The sequence below is a fragment of the Astyanax mexicanus genome, chromosome 8, assembly GCF_023375975.1.
Source record: "Astyanax mexicanus isolate ESR-SI-001 chromosome 8, AstMex3_surface, whole genome shotgun sequence".
Classification (NCBI taxonomy): domain Eukaryota; kingdom Metazoa; phylum Chordata; class Actinopteri; order Characiformes; family Acestrorhamphidae; genus Astyanax; species Astyanax mexicanus.
The window spans coordinates 901884-917503 of NC_064415.1; the positions used below are offsets into that span (position 1 = coordinate 901884).

A 15620-nucleotide genomic window follows, 5' to 3' on the forward strand; every position below is an offset into this window, starting at 1 on the left:
AAAATAAAATAAAATAAAAGCTAATTTTAGCTCCTTAACACCCGGTCTGAGACCTGTTCTAGTCCATATTATGGCAAAAACTACTCAACTAAGTAACGACAAAAATGAGTTTAGGAAAAAAATTAAGTAATGAAACAAAATCCCCTATGAAAAAACGTTATGATGGAACTGGCCCTCATAAGTTTGACCACTTCATTATTAATTTACAGTGTAGGAAAAATAATAAAATTAAAATAATAATAAAACAACCAAGGAGAATGTTTCTCCATACATATATATGGTGCTGTATATTAATTTATATTAATTCTAATTTATTAATAATTAAAGCAGTTTAATCACTCTGATCAGCTCTGCTTCATCCGGGTCTTCCCGCGGCCCCGCCCCCTGAGTGACCCGTATGCAGCGGCGGAATATGGCGGAGGTAGGACGGAAACTCTCCTGATTTCTCCTAAAAACAGGGAATAAAGTGCGGGATTTCTGCGGTCTCGCGCTCTCCCCGCGCCCCGCGCGCTCACCACGGCCCCGCACTCAGCCCCGCAGCGGCGCGCGGGCAGTACCGGGCTTTTCCCGCCTTTAAACTTGTTGATTTTAACACAAATACCCGCCACTGTAAACTTATTAGCACTGTTAGCCTGTTAGCGGATTTCAATCCGGATTAAAGCGGGTTAAAATAAAGCGCATTCCGCGGCGGCGCGCGGGTAGTGATGTAATAATACGGTTTTATTATTCCGGTGTTTTTTATTCAGTAATATCAGTTCTGTGAGCGGGTTACGGGCTGCAGTGTGTTAAATCTGAATCTGAGATAATGAAGCTAAAGCTCAAACTTCCACACTGTTCCACATCTCAATTCGGATCTAAATCCGCATTTAAATACACTTATAGGGCTGATCATTCACATTATACTGCATTTTAAATCATATAAATATAAAAATCAGTTTTACACTGCGAGTCTGCTTCACCAAAATCATCAGTTTATCTGTAATTTGGTTTAAAATTAAGTTTATTTCAGTGTAATTCAGTATACTTTGCCCGTCACTCCAGATTATCAATTTATATGACGGACAAACTTAATTATTTTTCCACTAAATTCAGTTTTACAGACTATGACCAGGTTGTTACATTAATACGTATTCAGTTTCATTTTATGTTGCCAGTTTATCACTAATTCAGGTTTAAATTCAGTTTAATTCAGTGTAATTCACTATATGCTGCCTATCAATCCAGATTATTATTATATACTGAAAGTCAAATCTTCATTTATTCAGCAAATGAAATAAAACTCCCTAAAACTAAAGCTGTTTTAAATATATTAATACTGTAGCTTGAATGATATTATATTTTAATGCAAACTAAACTGTACGTATTTATTAACTGGAGAGAGAAGGCAACTGTGGCTGATTTTAATACAGTAATGCCTCTAATGTCTTCAGAAAAACAATATAAATTGATATATATATTTTAAATACTTAAATGCTGAGTATATTGGGTCCATTTGTAGTGTTTATGGAACTATTTAAAAAAATAAGCCATGTTGAAGTTGTTGCATATCTTTTTCTAAAGTCTATTGTTCACATTCTTCAGCTGTTTTTCTGATAATAAAGTCTGAATAAGATAAATAAGATAAAATAAAAATACTGTGATATACATTTTTGGTCATACCGCCCAGCACTACTGTGTGTGTGATGTACAGCACGACGGTGGATTTATACTGTTCGTATCTCTGTTGGAATTATCAATTATACTGTAGTGACCTAAGTTCTCCAGCTCTCGAGAAAATTAAAGATATCACTTCAGTTTCTGAATCAGTTTCTCTGATTTTGCTATTTATAGGTTTATGTTTGAGTAAAATGAACATTGTTGTTTTATTCTATAAACTACAGACAACATTTCTCCCAAATTACAAATAAAAATATTCTCATTTAGAGCATTTATTTACAGAAAATGAGAAATGACTGAAATAACAAAAAAGATGCAGAGCTTTCAGACCTCAAATAATGCAAAGAAAACAAGTTCATATTCATAAAGTTTTAAGAGTTCAGAAATAATCAATATTTGGTGGAATAACCCTGGTTGGTTTTTAATCACAGTTTTTAATCATGCATCTTGGCGTCATGTTCTCCTCCACCAGTCTTACACACTGCTTTTGGATAACTTTATGCTGCTTTACTCCTGGTGTAAAAATTCAAGCAGTTCAGTTTGGTGGTTTGATGGTTTGTGATCATCCATCTTCCTCTTGATTATATTCCAGAGGTTTTAATTTGGTAAAATCAAAGAAACTCATCATTTTTAAGTGCTCTCTTATTTTTTCCTAGGTCTATATATATATATATTGTGATTTACGTTTTGGACGTATCATCCAGCTCTGAGCGTTAGTAATCCTTCAGGAACTGTGAAGCATCTAAATTATTGTTGAAGATGAGCTGATCATTCTCTGACCCTGTCTCTCTCTCTCTGTCTGTCTCTCTCTCTGTCTGTCTGTCTCTCTGTCTGTCTCCTGCAGTCCTCCTTGGGGAATTCAAGCCCAGGTAAGCCTCAGTCTGAAGTTGTGGGAGTTTCTCTGAGCAGATCTGTATCAGTGTAGATTGTGTTTTTGATTTCTGGTGGTTGTGAGGTGTTGTGGTGGATCAGGGCTGATGGGGGCGTGGTTCTGCTGCAGGGGTTTCGGTGGACTTCGACCCTTCGGCTGAAATGCTGGTGCAGGAATTTGACGATGAGCGCACCATGGAGGAGGAGGAGCTTATGGAGGGAGAGACCAACTTCCGCAACGAGATCGACGACCTGAACAGAGTGAGTAACAGAGTGAGTGCATCATTCCGTCATTTCATCATTATATCACTCCATCATATCCAGCCGGGTGCTTATTTCCAGCCTTCCATCTGTTTCAATGTGGAGAGGCCAAAATACTGGAAACCAAACGTCAGATTATCATTTCAGAAACATATTTTAGAACATTTTCACACCTGAAAATTCAGACCAGCTTCTGCACAAAAGGTTTATATGTTTATTATCAATCAATCAATTGACCTTTATTTCCACTCGGTAATACCAGGGTTCCCACGGGTCCTTAAAAAGTCTTAAAATACCTTAAATTAAAATCTTTATCATTAAAATCTTAAATTAGTGTAGTTAGTGCAGAGCTAGCTAACATTAACGGGAGAAAACTAAGGTTAGCTGTGTTAACTTTAGCAACGAGCTAGCTAAGATACTAACGTTAGCGGCGAGTTAGCTACGTCACTGTGGAGAAAACCAGGGTTAGCAGAGACCTAGTTAACATTAGCGGAAAGCTAGCTAACATGCTATATTCTGCATCACAATGGAACAAAATTGATAAATGCAAAACGTTGAGTTTTAATTTTCAATACACTAAATTATTTTCTACTTAAAAGGTCATGACTACATTTTTGGGCCTTATTATATGTAAATTATATTATAAATTATATTTATTAGGGTCTTAAACAGCATTAAATTTGACTTATAAAATGGAGCAAGAACCCTGTAATACATTGAGGGTAACCCTCATTTTTAATGCTGCTGAGTGTTTACAAAATTAAAGGGACTAAAAAAAAAAGTTTAAATTATAAAAACAAGCAAACAATGTAAGATTTAACTGAGAAGAAATAAAATAACTCAGAATAAAGAGATATGCAGATAGGCATAAAATGTAAAGCAATAAAATACAGAGAAAATAACACCAAAATTATACAACAAAAAAAGGTAAAAGATGGAACTAAAATGACTTGATAAAAGGATGAAAAGTAAAAAGCCAAAAGTAAAACCAGTAATAAAACAAATAAGTAAAAGATAAAATTAGATAAATTAAAAGAATAAATAAATAAAATAAACACTATATATAAAATAAACTGTATATACCAAATTTGATCCGGTAAGTTTCGGTTTCACACTGCAGTTTAGTGAAAAAGACTAAAGAACTTTACTAAACCTCGTCGTTATCATCATCAGCTATGTGGGCGGAGTCTCTCTACACTTAATAATTATAATAATTGGTTTGTTATGTTATGTTATGTTATGTTAGGAGTTTGGTGAGTTTCTTTTTTCAGGTGTTGTCCTCAGTTTAAGTTCTCCAACTCCCCTTCACATAGCATCCTAAAATTACTGATAAAAACATCATCAACAGTTTTTAACGTTCAACTCAAGAATGCATAAAAAACTCATTTTTTTTGGCTTCTTATGGTGCTGTCTGAACAGAAACATCACTCCAAATATATTTAAAAGCTTTACCTTGTTTTTCCTTACTCACTGCTGTCATCCGTTTCCCTGTTTACTCACTGTATTTTTACCGTCTGCTCAGAGCCTAAAAATAGAACTTAGTTTCAATGGAAAGTTGTATAATAGTAGATATTAGCCATTTTTAGAGATGGGTTCTTCCAGAACAGTCCCCAGTAAATAAAAGTATTTAATATATTAATATATTGTATAGTTCTTTCTGTATAAATACTGAGTCTTACCATTGTAAAGCCATGTACCGTCAGTGAACTGAAGCACAGTTTGTGTTGTATCTCTCAGGAAGGAGAGATGCCCATTCAGGAGCTTCTGAATCTGTACGGTTACGGAGGGGGAGGATCCCCTGAGGAAGAGGAGGAGGATGAGGAGGAGGAAGAGGAAGATGAGGAGGATGAAGTGGAGGAGCTGGATAATGATGAGAGCAGTCAGAGTACGGAGGAACTGAAGAGGAATAAGGTATTTAATATGCTGAATTATTCACAACACAGTTTAATCATTCTGACAGACTGTAATACACTACAGGAAGTGTAAGTGGCGCTCTATAATGCTCTATAATGCTCTATAATGCTCATATGATCCACAACACGCTCATTCTGATAGACTGTAATACACTACAGGAAGTGTAAGTGGCGCTCTATAATGCTCTATAATGCTCTATAATGCTCATATGATCCACAACACGCTCATTCTGACAGACTGTAATACACTACAGGAAGTGTAAGTGGCGCTCTATAATGCTCTATAATGCTCTATAATGTTTATATGATCCACAACACGCTCATTCTGACAGACTGTAATACACTACAGGAAGTGTAAGTGGCGCTCTATAATGCTCTATAATGCTCTATAATGTTTATATGATCCACAACACGCTCATTCCGACAGACTGTAATACACTACAGGAAGTGTAAGTGGCGCTCTATAATGCTCTATAATGCTCTATAATGTTCATATGATCCACAACACACTCATTCTGACAGACTGTAATACACTACAGGAAGTATAGGGGGCGCTCTATAATGCTCTATAATGTTCATATGATCCACAACACACTCATTCTGACAGACTTTAATACACTAAAGGAAGTATAGGGGGCGCTCTATAATGCTCTATAATGTTCATATGATCCACAACACGCTCATTCTGACAGACTGTAATACACTACAGGAAGCGTAGGGGGCGCTCTATAATGCTCTATAATGTTCATATGATCCACAACACACTCATTCTGACAGACTTTAATACACTAAAGGAAGTATAGGGGGCGCTCTATAATGCTCTATAATGTTCATATGATCCACAACACGCTCATTCTGACAGACTGTAAAACACTACAGGAAGCGTAGGGGGCGCTCTATAATGCTCTATAATGCTCTAATGGTGTGTGTAATGTGTGTGTGTATCAGGAGGAGGTGGTGAAGCTGTGTAAGGAGGTGGAGAATCAGGTCGTGGCTGAAGGTCGATCGTGTTCTGTTAAGAGCCGCAGCACCGCTGAGTTGATCCGGCCTCAGAACCGCAGCTACTTCCAGAGTAAGAACCTTTACTGCACACTTCTAAAATTCTTAAAATTAAAATTACTGCATGGGTGATTAGTATGTTTAAGCTGTAACTAAATATTTAACCCTAACTGATGCAGGGAGTAGCTTCTCAATTGTTAAACAATCATGTGGAAATCGAAAAATATGTTTCATAAGGGTCAAATTATTGGCATCATGCAATAATCAGGGAAACATCGAAGGAGATTGTAGTGGAAACAACTAAAATCAAGTTAAAAACTGTCCAAAGCATTATTAAAAAGTTGAAGGACAGTGGGGAACATCATTTTCCAAAAAAATCTGGTGAAATCGTACAAATGGTAGGAAAAACATCAGAACACTAGAACTCTCAGGGAAATGTTCTGTAATAGTGAAAGTAAGAGCTTTACCACACACACACACTGTTTTCCAGGACTGGAAAGTGCTTAAAATTCTAACTACATTTATTTGACAATAAATAACTGATCTGATTAAGTAAGTTCACTTAAAGAAAAAAATAAAAAAGGCTTTAATTTCTTCTTCTGCTATTACTGAACACAGTTCTGGTTGTGTGTACATAACATAATATCATCTCTTGCAGTGTGACAAAAAGCAAATCAATAATTCTGAGTATATATATGCATTAATGCTCTTATACTACAGTAACTGCTCAATCAAATAAATAGGGTAAACATGAAGAACATTGGTATTATTGATATGAACACCAATAAATCCATAATTCCTGCTATTTACTTACTTAGAAGTATTTTTAGTCTCTGTAAAGTGTGGAGAATAGTGTTGTGATATACTGATCATGGCTGAATCACAGTTTTGAGATATCTCTGTTATCATTAATTGACCACAGCAGAAAGGTGCTGGAAAAACTTGAAAATGAGCCTTAAAAGTGATTTAATTTTAACTTGTAAAAGGTGTATGAACCCTGTTTTAAAAAGGCTGTTATCAGTGACAAAAAACAGCTTTAAAACAGTTTTAGTTCACTAAAGAGAGTAAAGATCAGACTCTGGATCAGTGGAAGAAGATCAGAATAAATCCATGAGTCATGCCTAGTGCTACCATACAAGCTTGTGGGGGCGGAGCTATGATCTAGGGTTGCTGGGATTGGTCAGGTCTGGGTTTAACATCATTATGAACCCAAAATATACTGAAAATCAGGTGATTCCATCAGTGGATCTGTTTGATCTTCTCTGATTGGACGGGAATATTCCAAAAGGACGATGTCAGAAATAAATGGGGTCAGATAGTGAAAGAGTCCAGACCTTCACCTCATTGAGAATCTTTAAGATGCAGCTCTGGACAGTAATAAATGTGGTTTGTATGTTTCAGATAATGAAGCAGATGAAGAGTCTGAGGAGGATGAAGATTATATTCCCTCAGAGGACTGGAAGAAGGTAAAACTCCTCTCTCTCTCTTTAATCTTTATCTCTATAAAGTGATTATTTACTCAGAGTGCCGGATCTGAGCCGTGCTGTATCTGGTGTTTAACAGGAGATCATGGTGGGCTCTATGTACCAGGCTGAGACCCCCGCAGGACTCTGCAGATATAAGGAGAACGAGAGAGGTACCATAACAACCACCAATCAGCATTAGATTCCATTTAGCAAACATTCGGGCTACAGTTTCAGGTTTATTTCATATTTTTAGAGAACTGATGTTGTACGAGCAACACTATCGTTATGAAACATATTTACACGTCTTTACACGAAGAACTAACCCAGGATTACAGCTACACTAATGTTTTAGTCTTTTCACTGATGTTTACTTAGCATCTCCAATCCTAAAGCACTCTGAAAATGCTAATGCTAACTCGTTTGCTAAACACGAGTTATTGATATATCTTGTCCACATACATCTTGTTGGCCCTAAGCAAGAATTTGTCTCACCTACAAGAACAACTAACTTGCATTAAAAAAACATTTTGGATTACCTGTCTCGACTTGCACTCGTTTATTTGTCGTATTTCTGTCCTTCGTTCCTCCCATTGACTCTCATTCATTTTAGCCCATATCAAATCCACCAAACTGTGTGCACTCTGACCCAGATAACCCAGATAACATAGCAACACCCTAGCAACCACTTAGCAGCAACATACTTAGCTTCCACCACGGATACCATTGCAACACCTCAGCAAACACCTGGAAACACCTCAGCAACCACTTAGCAACAACATTGCATCCTTCACGGATAATGTAGCAACACCTCACCAACTACCTAGCAAGCACTTTTGTATCCACCACAGATACCATAGCAACACCTCAGCAACCACCTGGCAACATCTCGGCAACCACTTAGCAACAACATTGCATCCTCCACGGAAACATAGCAAAACAACTCTCCAAATACCTAGCAAGCACTATTGCATCCACCACAGATTCCATAGCAACACCTCAGCAACCACCTGGCAACATCTCTGCAACCAATTAGCAACAACATTGCATCCTCCACGCATAACATAGCAACACCTCACCAACTACCTAGCAAGCACTATTGCATCCACCACAGATTCCATAGCAACACCTCAGCAACCACCTGGCAACATCTCTGCAACCAATTAGCAACAACATTGCATCCTCCACGCATAACATAGCAACACCTCACCAACTACCTAGCAAGCACTATTGCATCCACCACAGATTCCATAGCAACACCTCAGCAACCACCTGGCAACATCTCGGCAACCAATTAGCAACAACATTGCATCCTCCACGCATAACATAGCAACACCTCACCAACTACCTAGCAAGCACTATTGCATCCACCACAGATTCCATAGCAACACCTCAGCAACCACCTGGCAACATCTCGGCAACCAATTAGCAACAACATTGCATCCTCCACGCATAACATAGCAACACCTCACCAACTACCTAGCAAGCACTATTGCATCCACCACAGATTCCATAGCAACACCTCAGCAACCACCTGGCAACATCTCGGCAACCAATTAGCAAAAACATTGCATCCTCCACGGATACCATAGCAACACCTCAGTAACTTTCTGGCAACCACTTCGCAACAACATAGCATCCATAGCAACACCACAGCAACCACTTAGCAACAACAAAGCAAGCACCACAGATACTGTAGCAACACCTCAGCAACTACATAACCATATTTAAGGTGGAAAGAAAACTCTCTAAATGGGTGTAAACATGAGACAGGTCTTGTTTAACTAGTCTAGCAGGCTCTATTAACAGAGTGAGAGAAACGTAAAACTCGTGGCTAACGTTAGCTTAGCTTAGCTTCACTAAACCTGCAGCATGTTTTGGAACTGCTGGTCTTGAATGAAGCATCATGAAATAAAAGTTCCTGAAGCCGTTTCTGCTGTTCCTCCTCAGTGTACGAAAACGATGATCAGCTGCTGTGGAACCCGGAGTTCCTGCCGGAGAACATGGTGGTGGAGTTCCTGGCCGAGGCCTGTAAACGAACCGGAGACGAGACCGGAGTGGACGCCATTCCTGAGGGATCACACATCAAAGATAATGAGCAGGTACTGCAGAGGACCGGCCACTTTATCAGAAACACCTACGCTACCTCACTACTACACTGCCCTCTTTATTCTGATCTGTGTGTTTACTGCAGGCGCTGTACGAGTTGGTGAAATGTGATTTTGATACAGAAGAAGCTCTGAGGAGACTGAGGTTCAACGTCAAAGCAGCCAGAGGTGAGAACTACAGCAGTTTAGCCCCGCCCACTCAGTCTACAGCAGTTTATATACCCACCCACTCAGTCTACAGCAGTTTATTGCCCACCCACTCAGTCTACAGCAGATTATATACCCACCCACTCAGTCTACAGCAGATTATATACCCACCCACTCAGTCTACAGCAGTTTATATACCCACCCACTCAGTCTACAGCAGTTTATATACCCACCCACTCAGTCTACAGCAGTTTATATACCCACCCACTCAGTCTACAGCAGATTATATACCCACCCACTCAGTCTACAGCAGTTTATATACCCACCCACTCAGTCTACAGCAGTTTATATAGCAGTTTATATACCCACCCACTCAGTCTACAGCAGATTATATACCCACCCACTCAGTCTACAGCAGATTATATACCCACCCACTCAGTCTACAGCAGTTTATATACCCACCCACTCAGTCTACAGCAGTTTATATACCCACCCACTCAGTCTACAGCAGTTTATTGCCCACCCACTCAGTCTACAGCAGATTATATACCCACCCACTCAGTCTACAGCAGTTTATATACCCACCCACTCAGTCTACAGCAGTTTATATACCAACCCACTCAGTCTACAGCAGATTATATACCCACCCACTCAGTCTACAGCAGTTTATTGCCCACCCACTCAGTCTACAGCAGATTATATACCCACCCACTCAGTCTACAGCAGATTATATACCCACCCACTCAGTCTACAGCAGTTTAGCTCCGCCCATTTACCCTGCAGCAGGAATTAGGGGTGTAACTGTACAGAAAATTCACAGTTCGGTACGTTTGGTGTAAAAAATATAGAGACTGGTTATTCTGTATATCCTCACCTTTATTAACTTCATAATTAAAATGAATCTTCATTATAAATATATGCACTTTTGTTTTTTGGGATGGAATATTGTAACAGGACTCGAGCTCTTTTATTAAATACTGAAACCAGGTTTCTCTCCGACTGTCATCATGAGAGAATCCATCTTTTAGATCTTGTTGGAACAAAACATTTTAAGCTGGAATTTCCCTGTACTACTGTGAGGAGCAGTAATAAAAGTGTAGTGAGGTTCAGGTCTAGCAGATTAGAGCTTTTTTCCTGTATTATAATATCTCAGAGAGAGAGAGGGAGAAAAAAAAAAAAAAACGAAGTGCACACGTGCGAGAGAGAGAAAGAAAGAGATAGCGAGAGAGTACGAGCGCCTAACCCTGCGTTCACATGGCAGGGCGTGATTTCAGCGCAGTGATGGGTGTAACACTTCTGTGAACATTAGTTCAGCGTTATGTTCATTGGTTCCGTAAATCTCCTATCGACTGGCTGTACCGCGTGTTCTGCGTATGTTTACGCAAAGTGAACCTGTGACAGCTCTTAAAGAATATCTGTAGGAACTGAATGAGTCATATAATAAAAGTCTCTCTCTCTCAGAGGAGCTGTCGGTGTGGACGGAGGAGGAGTGCAGGAATTTTGAGCAGGGTCTGAAGGCCTACGGGAAAGACTTTCACCTCATTCAGGCCAACAAGGTAAGACTAGTGGAGGCTGTGCTCTGTGATTATTATCAGTACTGTATTTCTCACAATATAAAGCACCACTGGGGGGCGAGACCTGTAAAGCTAAGCTAAGTAAACAAAACTGTAAATCTTAGTTAAACGAGTGCTGGATGTTAATCTACACAGATTTCTCTCCTAAAAACTGTTTATTTGGGTGACTAAAACTTGTTTTAACACAATAAACACGCAGACTACAGGCCAATATACTCACCTCTGAACAGCCGAATGGCTAGCAGGTTAGCGGCTAATGCTAATGCTGCTCCAGTCTTTGTGTAATACATAATGCAAAAAATACAGTAATTTAGTAACTAAGTCATTTTTCGGTAATACATATGCTGTGTGTGTGTGTGTGTGTGTGTGTGTGCAGGTCAGGACGCGGTCAGTAGGAGAGTGTGTGGCGTTTTACTACATGTGGAAGAAGTCTGAGAGATACGATTTCTTCGCGCAGCAAACTCGACTCGGCAAGAGGAAGTACAACCTTCACCCCGGAGTAACGTAAGAGTTTCACACTCAGAACAGAGGGATACACTGCTTTTACCACACAGACAGACAGACAGACAGGTATATAGGTAGATGGATGAATGGATGTACATCTAGATAGATTGATGGACAGACAGACGGACAGATACAGATAGATGTAGGAATAGACACACAGATGGATTTGTGGATAAACACAGTAGATCGGTAGAGACATAGATAAAGACAGAAAACCAGATACATAGACAGACAGACAGGTCTGGTATATGTACAGATGGATGAGTGTATAAATAGATAGATAGAGATATAGACAGGTCTGGTCAGATGAAGAGATAAACAGATGTTTAGACTGATGGATAGATAGATTAATGAACGGATGGATTCATAAATAGAGATTTAGACGCACTACTCTACAGAAGGAATGGACACACAGCTGAATATATGGACAGACTGATTAGAAAAATACACAGATGAATAGGTAAATGGATAGATGAACAGACAGTTAGGCAGATAAATAGACAGAGAAATAGAGAGATGGAAAGACAAATGGATTGACAGAAGGATGGGTACAAGATAGACTGGTGTAACGATGGTTCGTTATAAGAAAAGAGAAAGATGAATGGATAAACAGACAGATGGGTAGACTGATAGACAACAGTTAGAGGGGCAGATAGGGGATAGATAGAATGATGCAAAGATGGCTGGATGAATAGAGGAGAGATCTTGATAGATAGACATATTGATAGATGTGCAGGGAGACGGATGGGTGGATGGATAGATAGATAGATAGATAGGTGAGCTGTAGACAGACCATGTTCCTATGTTAGGGATTATATGGATGGACTGATGGATTGATTGATAGAAAGAGAGAGAGAAGGTGCAGTCTGGTGGTGAGCTGTAGACTGACCGTGTTCCTCCTGTAGGGATTATATGGACAGACTGCTGGACGAGACGGAGAGCGCAGCGTCCAGCCGAGCGGCGACTCCGCCCCCAACCACCTCCAGCAGCAACGCCAGCCAATCAGAGAGAGAAGAGGGCTCCACCCAGAACGGTGAGAGAGTGTTTAAAATGCATGATTTGTACTGTAATAAAAATAATAACAGTCAGCGATCTATCAGGAAAACACTGCACTCCATCACAAGAGCATCTGTGAAACATGGTGGTGGGAGTATCAGGGTTTCAGCCTGTTTTGCTGCATCTGCTGCATTATGCTTCCTAAGTGTTTTCTACCTGTCTTCGGTCCTGCAGGTCTGAGCAGTCACAGCTGTGTCTCGAGTTCGGACTCTGTCCTGATGTCCAGCGGAGAGGTGAAGATTGAACCCGTCCATTCTAACAGCGCCGACGTCCCCCCGTCACAACCTCACGACTCCAACGGGACCGCCGAACCAACGGCCGACAGGAACGGAGCGGCGAAACGCCCGCAGGACGCCACGCCCACCCCGTCCACCGACAGACTGGCCAAAAAGTGCAGGACAGATTCAGAGCTGAGCCAGCTGGAGGTGGACATGTCCAGAGCCAAGGAGGACTGAACTGCTAACTGAGCAGAAACCAAAGGACAGACCAAATCCAGCAAACCACAGGAGGGTCAGGGACGTCCTGATGATCGGCTTTACTGAGGGACATCCTGACGTTAAACTTTACTGAGGGACATCCTGATGTTTAGCTTCTCTAAGGGACGTCCTGATATTTAACTTAACTGAGGCACATCCTGACGTATAGCTTTTTTTTTTTAGGGACATCCTGACGTTAAGCTTCACTGAGGGACATCCTGACGTTTAGCTTCACTGAGGGACATCCTGATGTTTAGCTTTTCTGAGGGACATCCTGACATTTAGCTTAACTGAGGGACATCCTGACGTTTAGCTTCACTGAGGGACATCCTGACGTTAAACTTTACTGAGGGACATCCTGATGTTTAGCTTTTCTGAGGGACATCCTGATATTTAACTTAACTGAGGGACATCCTGACGTATAGCTTTTTTTTTTTAGGGACATCCTGACGTTAAGCTTCACTGAGGGACATCCTGACGTTAAACTTTACTGAGGGACATCCTGATGTTTAGCTTTTCTGAGGGACATCCTGACATTTAGCTTAACTGAGGGACATCCTGACGTTTAGCTTCACTGAGGGACATCCTGACGTTAAACTTTACTGAGGGACATCCTGATGTTTAGCTTTTCTGAGGGACATCCTGATATTTAACTTAACTGAGGGACATCCTGACGTATAGCTTTTTTTTTTTAGGGACATCCTGACGTTAAGCTTCACTGAGGGACATCCTGACGTTTAGCTTTACTGAGGGACATCCTGACGTTTAGCTTCACAGAGGGATGTCCTGACGTTTAGCTTTACTGAGGGACATCCTGATATTTAGCTTCTCTGAAGGACGTCCAGACGTTTAGCTTTTCTGAGGGACATGTCAGTTTTCCTGACTGACATCCTGGCATTTAAATTTTCTGAGGGTCCTGATGTGATGTCCTGATGTTCAGCTTTTTTGAGGGACGTCCTAACGGGATGTCCTGACATTCATCTTATCAGAGGAACGTCCTGTAAGGAATTGAACACCTCCACCTCCTGTGTCCAAAGCGAAACGTCTGAGAGGACAGGTGGAGGACATGAAGAGACACCACTGTTTTACACAGACGCTGATGTATATTCTATTTGTATTGGAATTTGTCTGATATTTTTTTACTAAGATATTTATATTTTTTATTGAAACGCTGATGGACGGGGGACAGGGGACGGGCAGCAGGTATCACCTGGACATTTCCCAGCAGCTCTAGATTCACACTGTTGTAGTGTGTGATTGAATCCGGATCTGAATTCACTTTGTTTTTCGTACAGATTAATGTTGCGTTCTGTTTGAACTCGGATTTCTGAATTTCTGAAAGTCTTTAACTTTCATTGTATAAAATTAACGTAATGTTCGTAACTTTGTCAAATTCGCCATCCGACATCCGAGTAAATAAAACGCAACATAACTCCTCCTCTTCAGGCTCCGCCCACAGTCATATTCATCTATAGCTACCGTCGTACGATTAGACGAGTTTCAACAGAATGATGATAAACATCCCATTCAACCCTAATGAGAGACTGTAGCTCCGCCCCCTCAGTGTATAACATCACAATACCTACATTTAGAGCATTAATAATATATATTCACTCTAATAATACGAGACTGTAGCTCTGCCTCCTCAGTATATATCACAGTACCTACATTTAGATTGTTAATAATATATATTCACCCTTATAATGAGAGACTGTAGCTCCACCCCCTCAGTGAACATAACATCAACATACCTACATTTAGAGCATTATTAATATATATTCACTCTAATAATGAGACTGTAACTTTGCCTCCTCAGTGTATAACATCACAATACCTACATTTAGAGCGTTATTAATATTATACACTGAAGAGGCGGAGCTACAGTCTCTCATTAGGGTAAATATATATATAGATCACAATACCTACATTTAGAGCGTTAATAATAAAATATACCGTATTTTTCGGACTATAAGGCGCACTTAAAAACTTTTAATTTTCACAAAAATTGACAGTGCGTCTTATAATACGGTGCGCCTTTTGTATGGATTTTACTCGTCAGGTTGTAAGGAGCAGTAAACACACACTCCGTGCAGCGTTATAGAGAGTTTCAGTGCTATACAGAGTCCAGAGCCGTGCAGCTCCGAGGCTGAGCAGCAATAGCATTAGCTAGATGCTAACCGCTAAGCTAGCTAGCTTATTCACTGAGATCAGTATTATCTAAATTTTACTCGTCAGGTGTAAGGAGCAATAAACACACACTCCGTGCAGAGCCGTGCCGCTCCGAGGCTGGAGCAGCAATAGCATTAGCTAGATGCTAACCGCTTAGCTAGCTAGCTTTTTCACTGTTCAGAGATCAGTATTTTCTAAATTTAGCACTTTTAATACTGCTGGAGCAGTATTATTAGAGTTAGATGCTAATCGCTAAGCGTTCACCGTTCAGAGGTGAGTTATCGGCCTGTAAGTCTGTGCTGCTTTGCCTGGCTAGCATTAGCTAGATGCTAAGCGCTAACTCTCTCAGAGGTGAGTTTTATCAGCCTGTAATCTGCTTGTTTACCGTGTTAAAACAAGCTACGGGGGACGAATCGCTAGCTAA

At 40.2% G+C, this 15620-nt stretch overlaps 1 protein-coding gene across 2 annotated transcripts; it reads left to right on the forward strand.

The window, feature by feature from the left end:
• Positions 1-362: 362 nt before the first annotated feature.
• mier1b (mesoderm induction early response 1b, transcriptional regulator) lies at positions 363-15000 on the forward strand. 2 transcript variants are annotated; one of them, XM_022665474.2, is made up of 13 exons: positions 363-421; positions 2501-2525; positions 2657-2799; positions 4525-4698; positions 5649-5772; positions 7101-7165; positions 7263-7335; positions 9113-9264; positions 9357-9438; positions 10879-10973; positions 11368-11495; positions 12401-12528; positions 12726-15000. In XM_022665474.2, exons 1-13 carry the CDS (start codon positions 398-400, stop codon positions 13004-13006), a joined length of 1494 nt encoding a protein of 497 aa, XP_022521195.2. In that variant the 5' UTR covers positions 363-397; the 3' UTR covers positions 13007-15000. The 2 variants fall into 2 exon arrangements, with proteins under 2 accessions (XP_022521195.2, XP_022521196.2); XM_022665475.2 differs by having other exon boundaries at positions 364-421; positions 2657-2787.
• The last annotated feature ends 620 nt before the right edge of the window (positions 15001-15620 follow it).

Coding starts and splice junctions, on each gene's coding strand:
- mier1b (XM_022665474.2), top strand. CDS start 398: ATGCAGCGGCGGAATATGGCGGAG. Junction 5,773..7,100: donor GAACCGCAGCTACTTCCAGA/GTAAGAACCTTT, acceptor TGTATGTTTCAG/ATAATGAAGCAGATGAAGAG. Junction 12,529..12,725: donor AGAGGGCTCCACCCAGAACG/GTGAGAGAGTGT, acceptor TCGGTCCTGCAG/GTCTGAGCAGTCACAGCTGT.